The 14,376-nt window shown below is 48.8% G+C and overlaps 1 protein-coding gene across 1 annotated transcript; it reads right to left on the bottom strand.

The window, feature by feature from the left end:
- Window positions 1-230: 230 nt before the first annotated feature.
- Window positions 231-9,139, bottom strand: si:ch211-71n6.4 (carboxylesterase 1E). The gene is made up of 7 exons (XM_034529822.1): window positions 8,953-9,139; window positions 7,583-7,779; window positions 6,852-7,057; window positions 6,722-6,780; window positions 5,975-6,142; window positions 553-819; window positions 231-373 (listed from the first exon to the last, which is right to left on the bottom strand). Exons 1-7 carry the CDS (start codon window positions 9,137-9,139, stop codon window positions 231-233), a joined length of 1,227 nt encoding a protein of 408 aa, XP_034385713.1.
- Between the last annotated feature and the right edge of the window lie 5,237 nt (window positions 9,140-14,376).

Below are 14,376 nucleotides of genomic sequence, written 5' to 3'. Positions count from 1 at the left end.
TGTGGTCAGTTGGTCCGTGGTCAGTTGGTCCGTGGTCAGTTAATCTGTGGTCAGTTGGTCCGTGGTCAGTTGGTCCGTGGTCAGTTGGTCCGTGGTCAGTTAATCTGTGGTCAGTTGGTCCGTGGTCAGTTGGTCCGTGGTCAGTTGGTCCGTGGTCAGTTAATCTGTGGTCAGTTGGTCCGTGGTCAGTTGGTCCGTGGTCAGTTAATCTGTGGTCAGTTGGTCCGTGGTCAGTTGGTCCAGGCGTACGCGTACAGCCCGTTCTCCTTCCACAGCTGACACCGAGTGGACGAGTAGTTCTGGACCAGCGTCAGCCGGTCAGACAGGAGAGCAGTGGCTTCTGGGTATTCTGGCCACTCAGCCGCCATCTTACCTGCAAGACGGAAGAATAAACAAGTGGTTTGATATAAAAGAGACTTCCGCATAACGATATCTAAAGATGTAGACAACGTAAACAACGTAAACAACCCTTCTTAAAGAGACAGCGCACCGTGTGCTTGATGGTCTAACAGGACACACAGGCGACCGCATTAAAGCAGGAAGCGGCCTCACCTGTCTTGGCGAAGCCGACCAGGTGACGCGTGAGGACGTCCTGGAAGCTGGAGTCCCGGTCCGAAGGCGGCTTCCCCAGAACCAGCTCCAGCCCGCCGAAGAACGCCACGGCGTCCAGACCGGAGAACGAGAAGCGTCCGGAGAACGAGAAGCGTCCGGAGAACGAGAAGCGTCCGGAGAACGAGAAGCGTCCGGAGAACAACGCGCTGAGGGGCCCGGACGGCGTGTGCGTCACCACGTACCGGTACACGGGACTGTCGAGGGCCGCTGGGCACGGGGAGAGGCGGAGCTTCATACCGGCAACATGAGATACCGGCAACGTGACTTCAAACTGGCAACATGACTTCATACCGGCAACAGGACTACACCCTCCCTCTCTCCGTCTCACCCTCTCTCCCTCTCTTCGTCTCACCCTCTCTCCCTCTCTCCGTCTCACCCTCTCTCCCTCTCTTCGTCTCACCCTCTCTCCCTCTCTCCGTCTCACCCTCTCTCCGTCTCACCCTCTCACCCTCTCTCCCTCTCTCCCTCTCTCCCTCTCTCCCTCTCTCCCTCTCACCCTCTCTCCCTCTCTCCCTCTCACCCTCTCTCCGTCTCACCCTCTCACCCTCTCTCCCTCTCTCCGTCTCACCCTCTCTCCCTCTCTTCGTCTCACCCTCTCTCCCTCTCTTCGTCTCACCCTCTCTCCCTCTCTCCGTCTCACCCTCTCTCCGTCTCACCCTCTCACCCTCTCTCCCTCTCTCCCTCTCTCCCTCTCTCCCTCTCTCCCTCTCACCCTCTCTCCCTCTCTCCCTCTCACCCTCTCTCCGTCTCACCCTCTCACCCTCTCTCCCTCTCTCCGTCTCACCCTCTCTCCCTCTCTGCGTCTCACCCTCTCTCCCTCTCTTCGTCTCACCCTCTCTCCCTCTCTCCGTCTCACCCTCTCTCCCTCTCTTCGTCTCACCCTCTCTCCCTCTCTCCGTCTCACCCTCTCTCCCTCTCTTCGTCTCACCCTCTCTCCCTCTCTCCGTCTCACCCTCTCTCCGTCTCACCCTCTCACCCTCTCTCCCTCTCTCCCTCTCTCCCTCTCTCCCTCTCACCCTCTCTCCCTCTCTCCCTCTCACCCTCTCTCCGTCTCACCCTCTCACCCTCTCTCCCTCTCTCCGTCTCACCCTCTCTCCCTCTCTTCGTCTCACCCTCTCTCCCTCTCTCCGTCTCACCCTCTCTCCGTCTCACCCTCACACCCTCTCTCCCTCTCTCCCTCTCTCCCTCTCTCCCTCTCACCCTCTCTCCCTCTCTCCCTCTCACCCTCTCTCCGTCTCACCCTCTCACCCTCTCTCCCTCTCTCCGTCTCACCCTCTCTCCCTCTCTTCGTCTCACCCTCTCTCCCTCTCTTCGTCTCACCCTCTCTCCCTCTCTCCGTCTCACCCTCTCTCCCTCTCTTCGTCTCACCCTCTCTCCCTCTCTCCGTCTCACCCTCTCTCCCTCTCTTCGTCTCACCCTCTCTCCCTCTCTCCGTCTCACCCTCTCTCCGTCTCACCCTCTCACCCTCTCTCCCTCTCTCCCTCTCTCCCTCTCTCCCTCTCTCCCTCTCTCCCTCTCACCCTCTCTCCGTCTCACCCTCTCACCCTCTCTCCCTCTCTCCGTCTCACCCTCTCTCCCTCTCTTCGTCTCACCCTCTCTCCCTCTCTTCGTCTCACCCTCTCTCCCTCTCTCCGTCTCACCCTCTCTCCCTCTCTTCGTCTCACCCTCTCTCCCTCTCTCCGTCTCACCCTCTCTCCGTCTCACCCTCTCACCCTCTCTCCCTCTCTCCCTCTCTCCCTCTCACCCTCTCTCCCTCTCTCCCTCTCACCCTCTCTCCGTCTCACCCTCTCACCCTCTCTCCCTCTCACCCTCTCTCCGTCTCACCCTCTCTCCCTCTCTCCCTCTCACCCTCTCTCCGTCTCACCCTCTCTCCCTCTCTTCGTCTCACCCTCTCTCCCTCTCTCCGTCTCACCCTCTCTCCCTCTCTTCGTCTCACCCTCTCTCCCTCTCTCCGTCTCACCCTCTCTCCGTCTCACCCTCTCACCCTCTCTCCCTCTCTCCCTCTCTCCCTCTCTCCCTCTCTCCCTCTCTCCCTCTCACCCTCTCTCCGTCTCACCCTCTCTCCCTCTCTCCCTCTCTCCCTCTCTCCGTCTCTCCGTCTCTCCCTCTCTCCCTCTCTCCGTCTCACCCTCTCACCCTCTCACCCTCTCTCCCTCTCTTCCTCTTTCCCTCTCACCCTCTCTCCGTCTCACCCTCTCACCCTCTCTCCGTCTCACCCTCTCACCCTCTCTCCCTCTCTCCCTCTCACCCTCTCTCCCTCTCTTCCTCTTTCCCTCTCACCCTCTCTCCGTCTCACCCTCTCACCCTCTCTCCGTCTCACCCTCTCACCCTCTCTCCCTCTCACCCTCTCACCCTCACCCTCTCCTCTGTTCTGTCAGCCCTCCCTTCAACTGATTCCTTCTCACTCATACAGCCTAACTTTGCCACTGACACTCATCTCTCTACTCTGTCTTCCTCTCTTGATTCTCTCTGTCCTCTTACGACTCTAAAGGTCCTCAAGTCCTCTTATGACTCTAAAGGTCCTCAAGTCCTCTTATGACTCTAAAGGTCCTCAAGTCCTCTTACGACTCTAAAGGTCCTCAAGTCCTCTTATGACTCTAAAGGTCCTCAAGTCCTCTTACGACTCTAAAGGTCCTCAAGTCCTCTTACGACTCTAAAGGTCCTCAAGTCCTCTTATGACTCTAAAGGTCCTCAAGTCCTCTCCGGCTCCGTGGCTGTCTGAACCGGTGCTCCTTCTCTGCCTCTATCTCTGCAGTCAAAACTATCCCCTTGACCCCATCCCTTCTCACCTTCTCCAGTCCATTGCTCCGGACCTTCTTCCCTTTCTCACCCATCTTATTAACACCTCCCTCTCAACCGGCTGTTTCCCTAACTCTCTGAAGGAGGCGGAGTCAACCCTCTCCTGAAGAAACCCACTCTGACCCATCTGAAGTCAACAACCACAGACCTGAAGTCAACAACTACAGACCTGAAGTCAATAACTACAGACCTGAAGTCAATAACTACAGACCTGTCTCTCTCCTCCCCTTCCTTTCCAAAACTCTAGAGCGAGCTATCTTTAACCAAGTCTTCTCCTTTCTTCACAGTAACAACCTTCTAGACCCCCACCAGTCTGGATTCAAGACCACTCAACAGAGACTGCCCTCCTTGCTGTCTCTGAGCAGCTTCACACTGCTAGAGCAGCCTCTCTCTCCTCTGTCCTCATCCTTCTAGACCTTTCCGCTGCCTTTGACACAGTGAACCACCAGATCCTCATGTCCTCCCTCCAGGACCTGGTATCTCAGGCTCTGCTCTCACTACTGGGGTCCCTCAGGGCTCAGTCCTTGGTCCTCTTCTCTTCTCTCTATACACCAACTCTCTCTCTCTGTCATTCTCTCTCATGGCTTCACCTACCACAGCTATGCTGACGACACCCAACTGATCCTCTCGTTTCCCCAATCTGAAACACAGGTAGCAGCACGAATCTCTGCCTGTCTGACTGACATCTCTCAGTGGATGTCTGTCTGACATCTCTCAGTGGATGTCTGACTGACATCTCTCAGTGGATGTCTGACTGACATCTCTCAGTGGATGTCTGACTGACATCTCTCAGTGGATGTCTGACTGACATCTCTCAGTGGATGTCTGACTGACATCTCTCAGTGGATGTCTGACTGACATCTCTCAGTGGATGTCTGACTGACATCTCTCAGTGGATGTCTGACCGACATCTCTCAGTGGATGTCTACACACCACCTGAAAATTAACCCGGACAAGACTGAACTTCTCCTCCTTTCAGGAAAAGGTTCTCCCACCCACGACCTGTCTATCACCTTCAACAACTCTGTGTTAGCCCCGCCCCCGACTGCCAGGAACCTCGGTGTGACACCTGTCAGTCAACTCTCCCTGACTGCCAACATCACCACGACAACACGCTCCTGTAGGTACATGCTGTACAACATCAGGAGAACACGACCTCTTCTCAGTCAGAAGGCGGCACAGGTTCTGGTCCAGGTTCTGGTCCAGGTTCTGGTCCAGGCTCTGATCATCTCACATCTAGACTACTGTAACTCCTCCTTCAGGTCTACCTGCTAATGCCATTCGACCTCTACAGCTCATCCAGAATGCAGCTGCTCGACTGGTCTTCAACCTCCCGAAATTTACCCACAATCCTCCGCTCCTCCGCGACCTTCACTGGTTACCGGTGGCCGCAGCATCCGCTTCAAAACATTGGTACTTGTGTACCGTGCTGCGAACAGATCGGGTCCGGTCTACATCCAGGACATGGTCTAACCTCACACCCAGGACATGGTCTAACCTCACACCCAGGACATGGTCTAACCTCACATCCAGGATATGGTCTAACCTCACACCCAGGACATGGTCTAACCTCACATCCAGGACATGGTCTAACCTCACACCCAGGACATGGTCTAACCTCACACCCAGGACATGGTCTAACCTCACATCCAGGACATGGTCTAACCTCACACCCAGGACATGGTCTAACCTCACATCCAGGATATGGTCTAACCTCACACCCAGGACATGGTCTAACCTCACACCCAGGACATGGTCTAACCTCACATCCAGGACATGGTCTAACCTCACACCCAGGACATGGTCTAACCTCACACCCAGGACATGGTCTAACCTCACATCCAGGACATGGTCTAATCTCACACCCAGGACATGGTCTAACCTCACACCCAGGACATGGTCTAACCTCACACCCAGGAGATGGTCTAACCTCACACCAGGACATGGTCTAACCTCACATCCAGGACATGGTCTAACCTCACACCCAGGACATGGTCTAACCTCACACCCAGGAGATGGTCTAACCTCACACCCAGGAGATGGTCTAACCTCACACCCAGGACATGGTCTAACCTCACACCCAGGACATGGTCTAACCTCACACCCAGGAGATGGTCTAACCTCCACCAATCAGCTTGTAGCTCCGTCACTTCGAGCTAAACACTCAAAGTCAGACTGTTTGCTGTGCTGGCTCCTCATTGGTGGAACGAGCTCCCCATTGACATCAGGACAGGAAGTCTCTACAGACTAAAAACACATCTTAGTGACTACACCTTGAATAGGGAAGGTAGAGCCGTAGTAGCACTCTAGTAGCACTTAAATGTCTCTTACTGATAGCACTTTGTAGTTTAACTTTATTGAAGAAATTGTACTTGCGACTTTATACCAGCAACAGAAGAAATGTTTACTTTATTATTATGTTTTAACGTTTGTTTCTTCTTCATTTTTACTTTATTATTATGTTTTAACGTTTGTTTCTTCTTCATGTTTCTAACATGTTTACTTTATTATTCTCTGAATCAATAAGTGGGTTATTGCTTCTGGACTTGATGAGTGGACCCACCTGCAGCCCTCCAGGCCAGGTGGTTGTTGGGGCAGGTGACCCTGATGTCGGACCCCATGGTGGTGTAGGCCCTCTCCGGACAGCGGTCTGTGGTGGGGCAGTGGGCGGAGCTTGGATACAGCTTCAACGCCTCCTCGGGGAGATCCTCACTGAAGGACTGAAGTTTCTCTGTGAGGAGCAGATGATCCACAATATTTAATATGCAGGCTCCTATTTAATAATAATAATCCATTTAATTTATATAGCGCTTTTTAAGATACTCAAAGACATTTTACATGTTACATTATACACCATAGACACAGCTACGGGGAGCAACGCAGGGTTAAGTGCCTTGCTCAAGGACACATGGACTTGGGCGGGGATTGAACCGCCAACCCCCTGATTGACAGACGGACCTGCTAACCACTGACCCACAGTCGCCCCACTACATATCAACTTCCTTTGGGTCATATAATCCATAATATTATTAATGTCCACTGTTATGCAGACGACACGCCCCTTTATGTTCGCTGACTGGGACTGACATCACACATCATCTCACGTCCTTATTTGTCTCTGTGATATTAAACGCTGGATTTCACTAAATGAGTCCAAGGGCTCCTCAGTGAAAGTCTGACGTCATGATGGATTCATCTGAGACCAGCAGTCACGTGACCACGTGAGGAGAAGCTCTGACTTCAGGAAGTTGGTGACCACAGAGAGGACCATGTGCCAGGGGGGTACCGCTGATCCCAGAGCAGATGTTACCTGTCACAAACCACTCGTAGTCCCCCCAAGTCCACGCGGAGATGTTGGCCGCCGGCGGGCTGCAGAGGGAAACACAGGAGTCTCAGTGCAGGGAACCCAGAACCAGAACCTGAACCAGGTGAGCACTCACCTGAAGTCCACCTCCTGCTCCGTGCTCCCCACCACGAAGGGAACGTCACTGTGGCCTCCTTTCTTCTGCTCCGCCCACACCTCCAAAGGCGGAGCTTCCAGGACGTCGCCGTCCACCACGGCGACCGGGCCGACGAAGCGCCCCCTGGTGGGGAGATCCATCAAGTCTTCTGCGGCCCAGGACGGGTAGTCCTGCCACGGGACGGCCTGCGAGAGGCCGGGACATTCAAAATCTTTATTATATATGCAGGGAGATATTATGACATGTTATAGTGTGATAGTTCAGTCATGTTACACTTCTTGTGCATCCACCATCTGAAATGTTCCTTAAATAATTAACAATACAGCAACTGATTTATCTTTTGTATTATCTTTTTCATTTTACATGCAAATGTTGTAAAAAATAGCAACAAATTCAAAAACGAATCAAATAACTTGTTGTATGAATCTTTATCTAGCTCATTTTGTCATTTAGCTAATACATTTTTATAAATATGCTTGTTGTGAAAATGCATCCTGATGTTCTTTTTATTACAAATAAACAGTTTTTGTTATCTCAGCTCACTTAAAATGTAAAAGCATTATTATTATTATTACAGAATTAGGTTTAGTTTCACTTTCTTCATTAAACAGTAAAGTTAGAGACGTAATATTCCATCAAAGGTCTCATTTGATCACATATTTGACGAAATCCTCAAATATAAATATAAAATGTTATTAAACGCCTCCCACCTGCAGCACCTGTCTGACTGACAGCCGGTGGAGGCAGACCCGGTCCCTGCAGCCCGTCTTCTGCAGGAAGGCCCGGTTGCCGGACTCGGCGCGCTGCAGAGACGCGTTGAGGACGGACGAGCCGCTCATGTCCACCGCCGCACGGAACAGACCCGTCGCCAGCGGGGACGTCATCAAGACCCACACCGACGTGCCCCCTGCAGCCAGACCAGAACCATCAAGAGTCTTCTGGTTTACAAGACTCTACTTTTCTTGGACTCATTGGGACTCACTTGTTGGCCTCATTGGGACTCACTTGTTGGACTCATTGGGACTCTCTTGTTGGACTCATTGGGACTCACTTGTTGGACTCATTGGGACTCTCTTGTTGGACTCATTGGGACTCTCTTGTTGGACTCATTGGGACTCACTTGTTGGATTCATTGGGACTCTCTTGTTGGCCTCATTGGGACTCACTTGTTGGCCTCATTGGGACTCACTTGTTGGATTCATTGGGACTCTCTTGTTGGCCTCATTGGGACTCTCTTGTTGGCCTCATTGGGACTCACTTGTTGGCCTCATTGGGACTCACTTGTTGGATTCATTGGGACTCTCTTGTTGGACTCATTGGGACTCACTTGTTGGCCTCATTGGGACTTTAATTTAACTTTAATTTTCTCTTGATTCTGGCGCCCCCTGTGGCCCAAAGTGGTAGTGTTTGCAGCAGGGACTGACAGTCTGCCCCCTTTAGGCCTGGTGCTGGTCCTTCGTGCCTATTCAGGACTAAACAGACTGTTTCAGGACCAGTTAAGGTTCCTCACTGTGACTTTAACATCTGCAGTTCAGCTTGTAGCCACACGAGGGAGCCTGAATGTTCGTATTGTTCTTACTGCTCTTCTGTATGTCAGCTGAGAGGCCTTCAGGGTTTTGATCACGATCAAACTTTACTTGAAATAAGAAAAGCTTGTTTCTGGTTCTCTTCTGCTGGCGTTTATGTTCCAGAAGCTTCTGAACCCTCATCCTCATGTTATTGTCATTAATCAGAGTGCAATATGACTTTCTACTACTTTTCTCAATTTCATGCTCAAAATTACTTATATTAAATTAGTCTCTGCTGTAAGAATCACTTTTCATTTTATATTTTACTCTTTGTTGTTGTATTTGACTTTTTCTCTCTAAGTTGAATTTGTTTTACTATATTTATCTACCATACTCTTATTGCTATTGTGTTATTATTTATATATGGTACTGTTAATAAATATTCATATATATGTTTATATTTTTATTCTATGGCTTTATTTTGTCATCTTTAATGAAATTCTGTCAAAATAATTTTCCTTATTTTATCATAAATATTTAAAATATCTTTAAATGACGGTCACATTTCATACCAGAGCTCTGTCCCAATATGGTGACCTTCTCAGGATCTCCCCCGAACACGTGGATGTTCCTCTGGACCCACTGCAGAGCTGCCATCTGGTCCATGAAGCCATAGTTCCCTGTGGATGGGGGGTGAGGGGGGTGAGGGGGGGGGGGGAGGTCAACAACGGCGTGGCCTTGTTTCAGGCGGCGGCCCATTTTTCATCAGGAACCAAACCACTGAACTAAATTTAACTCTTATCAACCTGAGGGAGCGAGGAAATGGGCCATGAAGGACCCCCCCCCCCCCCCCCCCCCCTTTCACGTCACGGCGGGCGTGTTAGGATTGCGTAATGTAAACTTCGGCTCTAATTAGTGTCCCACGGTGAGAGAAGATGCACACGTTGCCTTTTGACCTCTGGTGACCCCAAACAGTCAACAGGAAGTACCAACGATAATGAGACAAGAACAGGAAATGATGTCATAGTTGTGCTGATGGCTCAGTGTTTGAGTCGACATGTTGACTTTATGGAGTAAAATCCTATTTTATATTCTGGTGAAATACCTTTAAAGAGCTACAGACACTAAACCATAATGCTGATATATTATTCATGAACAGGAAGAAGGATCATTTGAACACTTTGATGCTTTTCTTTTTTCAGTTTGTTATTTGTGTTTTTCTTCACTTTTTGTGAATTCAATCAAAAGCTAAATGGACAAAATAACTCAGTGAAATGAAGGTTTCAGAAGAAAAATACTTTCAGAAAACAAGGTTCAAGGTTCAATTTCCAGAAGAAAGAAAAACCTCGTTGACATTTTATATACAGATACCTCAAATAAGTGAAGATGCAGACGTACGGAAGATAAGGAACATAAATATACAGATAACTCAAATAGCATCTCTGTAAACATCTCTGTTAGCTTCACTGTTAGCATCTCTTTTAGCATCTCTGTTAGCTTCTCTGTTAGCATCTCTGTTAGCTTCTCTTTTAGCATCTCTGTTAGCATCTCTGTTAACATCTCTGTTAGCTTCTCTTTTAGCATCTATGTTAGCTCTCTGTTAACTTCTCTATGAACATCTCTGTTAGCTTCTCAAGTGAGCTTGTCTTTTAGCATCTCTGTTAGCTTCTCTTTTAGCATCTCTCTTAGCATCTCTGTTAACATCTCTGTTAGCTTCTCTTTTAGCGTCTATGTTAGCTCTCTGTTAACTTCTCTATGAGCATCTCTGTTAGCTTCTCAAGTGAGCTTGTCTTTTAGCATCTCTGTTAGCTTCTCTTTTAGCATCTCTCTTAGCATCTCTGTTAACATCTCTGTTAGCTTCTCTTTTAGCATCTATGTTAGCTCTTTGTTAACTTCTCTATTAGCATCTCTGTTAGCTTCTCATGTGAGCTTGTCTTTTAGCATCTCTGTTAGCTTCTCTTTTAGCATCTCTCTTAGCATCTCTGTTAACATCTCTTTCAGCATCTCTGTTAACTTATCTGTTAGCTTCTCTTTTAGCATCTCTGTTAGCATCTCTGTTAACATCTCTTTCAGCATCTCTGTTAACTTATCTGTTAGCTTGTCTTTTAGCATCTCTCTTAGCATCTCTGTTAACATCTCTTTCAGCATCTCTGTTAGCATCTCTGTTAGCTTCTCCGCCTTCTGGTGTTGGCCTGCTAAACAAACAAACAGGTCAATAACAACAAAGGGCCGTGTTCTTCCAGCCCGGTGCCGGGTTGTTTGAGCTGATTATTAAATGGAGGGTTGGTCATCTTTGTTGTTCTCAATCAATGAATCAAGTGCGTTGACTAAATGAATCCATAATGATAATCAGGAGGGAACCGACTCGAGCTGATCAATAAAAACATCCTCATTCATTAATAAGATAATCTGCCCGGTGGCAGACCTCAGTCCTCTCTTTGGGGAACTCCCAGCTGGCTCGCTTGCTTTTGAAGAGAAGTTCTGTTTGGCCTCGCAGACCTCAGAAGACAGAAATAGACGGTTGTTGTTGTTGTTGTTGTTGTTGTTGTTGCTGTCAGATTCTGGGACGTCTTCATGGTTTGTTTCTCTGTTCGATTTTGGAAAGATTTCAGAGGTTTGCATCTGACGTGTTGAGAGATCTGCTTCAGGAAAGTTTACAACTCTATTTAGGTTACACACACACACACACACACAGACAGACACACACAGACACACACAGACAGACACACACACAGACACACACAGACAGACACACACAGACACACACAGACAGACACACACACAGACACACACACACACACACACACACACACACACACAGACACACACAGACAGACACACACACAGACACAGACACAGACACACACACACACACAGACACAGACACACACAGACACACACAGACAGACACACACACAGACACACACAGACACACACAGACACACACACAGACACACACACAGACACACACACAGACACACACAGACACACACACAGACACACACAGACACACACAGACACACACACAGACACACACACAGACACACACAGACACACACACAGACACACACACACACACACAGACACACACAGACACACACACAGACACACACACAGACACACACAGACACACACAGACAGACACACACACAGACACACACACACACACACACACACACACACACACACAGACAGACACACACACACACACACACACACAGACAGACACACACACAGACACACACACACAGACACACACACAGTAATGTGTAATGAGCTCATTGAACTAGATTGTTTTTACTTGTGTCGCTAAGAAAGTTTATTAGGATCTTTTTTTGGGGGTGGACACACAATCTAAAAGCATCAACATGACGAGCAATAAATAATAATATATATATATATATATATATATATATATATATACATTATAATAATAATAATAATAATAATAAAAATATAGTTATATAACCCCCCCACCCAGCTCTGCTCTTCACCTCCTGTGACCAGGAGACCCTTCAAGGCCTCTAACTCCCAATACGTCACAACAACCCCACAGATGCTATTTGATTGAATGTGTGTGTGTCTGTGTGTGTGTGTGTGTGTGTGTGTGTGTCTGTGTGTGTCTGTGTGTGTGTGAGTGTGTCTGTGTGTGTGTGTGTGTCTGTGTGTGTGTGTGTGTGTGTCTGTGTGTGTGTGTCTGTGTGTGTGTCTGTGTGTGTGTGTGTGTGTGTGTGTGTCTGTGTGTGTGTGTGTGTGTGTGTGTGTGTCTGTGTGTGTCTGTGTGTGTGTGAGTGTGTCTGTGTGTGTGTGTGTGTGTCTGTGTGTGTGTGTGTGTGTGTCTGTGTGTGTGTGTCTGTGTGTGTGTCTGTGTGTGTGTGCGTGTGTGTCTGTGTGTGTGTCTGTGTGTGTCCGTGTGTGTGTGTGTGTCTGTGTGTGTGTGTGTCTGTGTGTGTGTGTGTCTGTGTGTGTGTGTGTGTACGCGTCATAACGAGTACTCCTCCTCCTCTTCTTCTTCCTCCTCCTCAGAGTCCACGCCTCCTCCTGCTCTTCCTCCTGCTCTTCCTCCTGCTCCTCCTCCTCCTCCTCTTCTTCTTCCTCCTCCTCACAGAGTCCCCTCCTCCTCCTCTTCCTCCTCAGAGTCCACTCCTCCTCTTCCTCCTCCTCCTCCTCCTCACAGAATCCCCTCCTCCTCCTCTTCTTCTTCCTCCTCCTCAGAGTCCACTCCTCCTCTTCCTCTTCCTCCTCCTCACAGAGTCCACGCCTCCTCCTGCTCCTCCTCCTCCTCTTCTTCTTCCTCCTCCTCACAGAGTCCCCTCCTCCTCCTCTTCCTCCTCAGAGTCCACTCCTCCTCTTCCTCCTCCTCACAGAGTCCACGCCTCCTCCTGCTCTTCCTCCTCCTCCTCCTCCTCTTCTTCTTCCTCCTCCTCAGAGTCCACTCCTCCTCTTCCTCCTCTTCACAGAGTCCACGCCTCCTCCTGCTCTTCCTCCTGCTCCTCCTCCTCCTCCTCTCAGCAGATTCCCGGTGACGTCTCCTCTGATTGGCTGGCTCCTTAATGGCCACCTCCTCTTGTGTGTGATGGAGAACGACCGGGAGGAGGAAGGGGAACCTAGAGGAGGCTTGAGAGGAGAACCCACGCCGGAGAACCTTTTTCTGACTTTATCTTTGCTGAATTCTACGTGAAGTGAATCCTCAGATGTTTGCCCTCTAACATCTAAAATAGTTTATGTTTCCATCCCATAATGCCGGCAGACATGGGACCAGAATCTAAACCACTTGATTGCTGTTGGGCCTGAAGCTATAAAATAATTGCATGCGCTTCAGGAAAAAATGTATACTTTATTTCCATGATATGACTTTTTTTATTGAATTTTATGTGCATTGCATGACGTAATTAACTGAATCTAGAATAATAAATAAATAATATGTAAAGGTCTCATTTTAAAGATGTGTTCATGAACAAGGAAGTGAAGCATATTTGTGATAAATTATCAAAATCTCCACATTGATCAAAATAATAATAATTAATGTGTCTTTTTCTTATATGATCATATTGTTATTATCATATTATATTATTTTCATATTAATATTGAAACTACAACTATTCATACTAATTCCTAAATACATGGATGCACGTGTGTGTGTGTGTGTGTGTGTGTGTTTGTTTTGGGTGGTGAGTCGGCTTCTAAAGGTGACAACTTTCACAGTGGTGACTCTGGCGCCCCCTGTGGACTAAAGTGGGAGTGTCTCTGAGAGTCCCTTTAATGTTCTCGTGTTTTTATGTAGGTCTTACAGATGCATCACCAGCGGCGGCTGGCCAATAGAGGGCCACGGGGCCTGGCTCCACCCACCTTGAGCCACAAAAATATATTTATAAATTATATTATTAGTAGTTTGTTTTCTGCTGCTGTTGTGCTCACATTAAAGCTCTGCACAGTGGCCGCTGGTTTAAATGATCTTTTAATCTTAATTAAAACCTAAAGGCCTCTAGAAGTGAGCTGCAGCTGTTTGCTGATAAAATAACTACGTTGTGTTACATCCTCAATGAGTCCCGCCGCAGGAACACATTGATATCTGGGAGAACAACTTTAAACCATTTACATTTTTTCAACGAAAGACATAAAAGGGAGCGTTGTTATTCTCTGGAGGAGGATGGTTCTATAACTCATAAACTATTAGTATGCAGCAGAGGACGGAGGAGACCGTGGTGGTACTGAAGCCCCATTAGAGCCGCGCTCACCGCAGCTAAATGACTCGAGTCCGGCAGCACCGCCGCGGAGGTGGAGATGAAAGGAGGTGCATAACACCTCCTCGTGACCCGGGGGACAAAAGGAGCTCTGCACGCCGCTGTGCTGCTGCATTTCTGATAGAATTATAGCCTAACTGAACATATGAATGTGTGTCAGGCTCTCTGGGGTCCGTAATGCGTCTGGTTGGGGTCATTGCACATTGCATTGCACGGCGTTACATTCAGAGCTCCGTCTCTCGCTGCCGGGCT

The sequence above is a fragment of the Cyclopterus lumpus genome, chromosome 3, assembly GCF_009769545.1.
Source record: "Cyclopterus lumpus isolate fCycLum1 chromosome 3, fCycLum1.pri, whole genome shotgun sequence".
Taxonomy (NCBI): domain Eukaryota; kingdom Metazoa; phylum Chordata; class Actinopteri; order Perciformes; family Cyclopteridae; genus Cyclopterus; species Cyclopterus lumpus.
The sequence above is the reverse complement of the archived record's forward strand: the minus strand, read 5'-3'. Positions and strand labels throughout refer to the sequence as shown.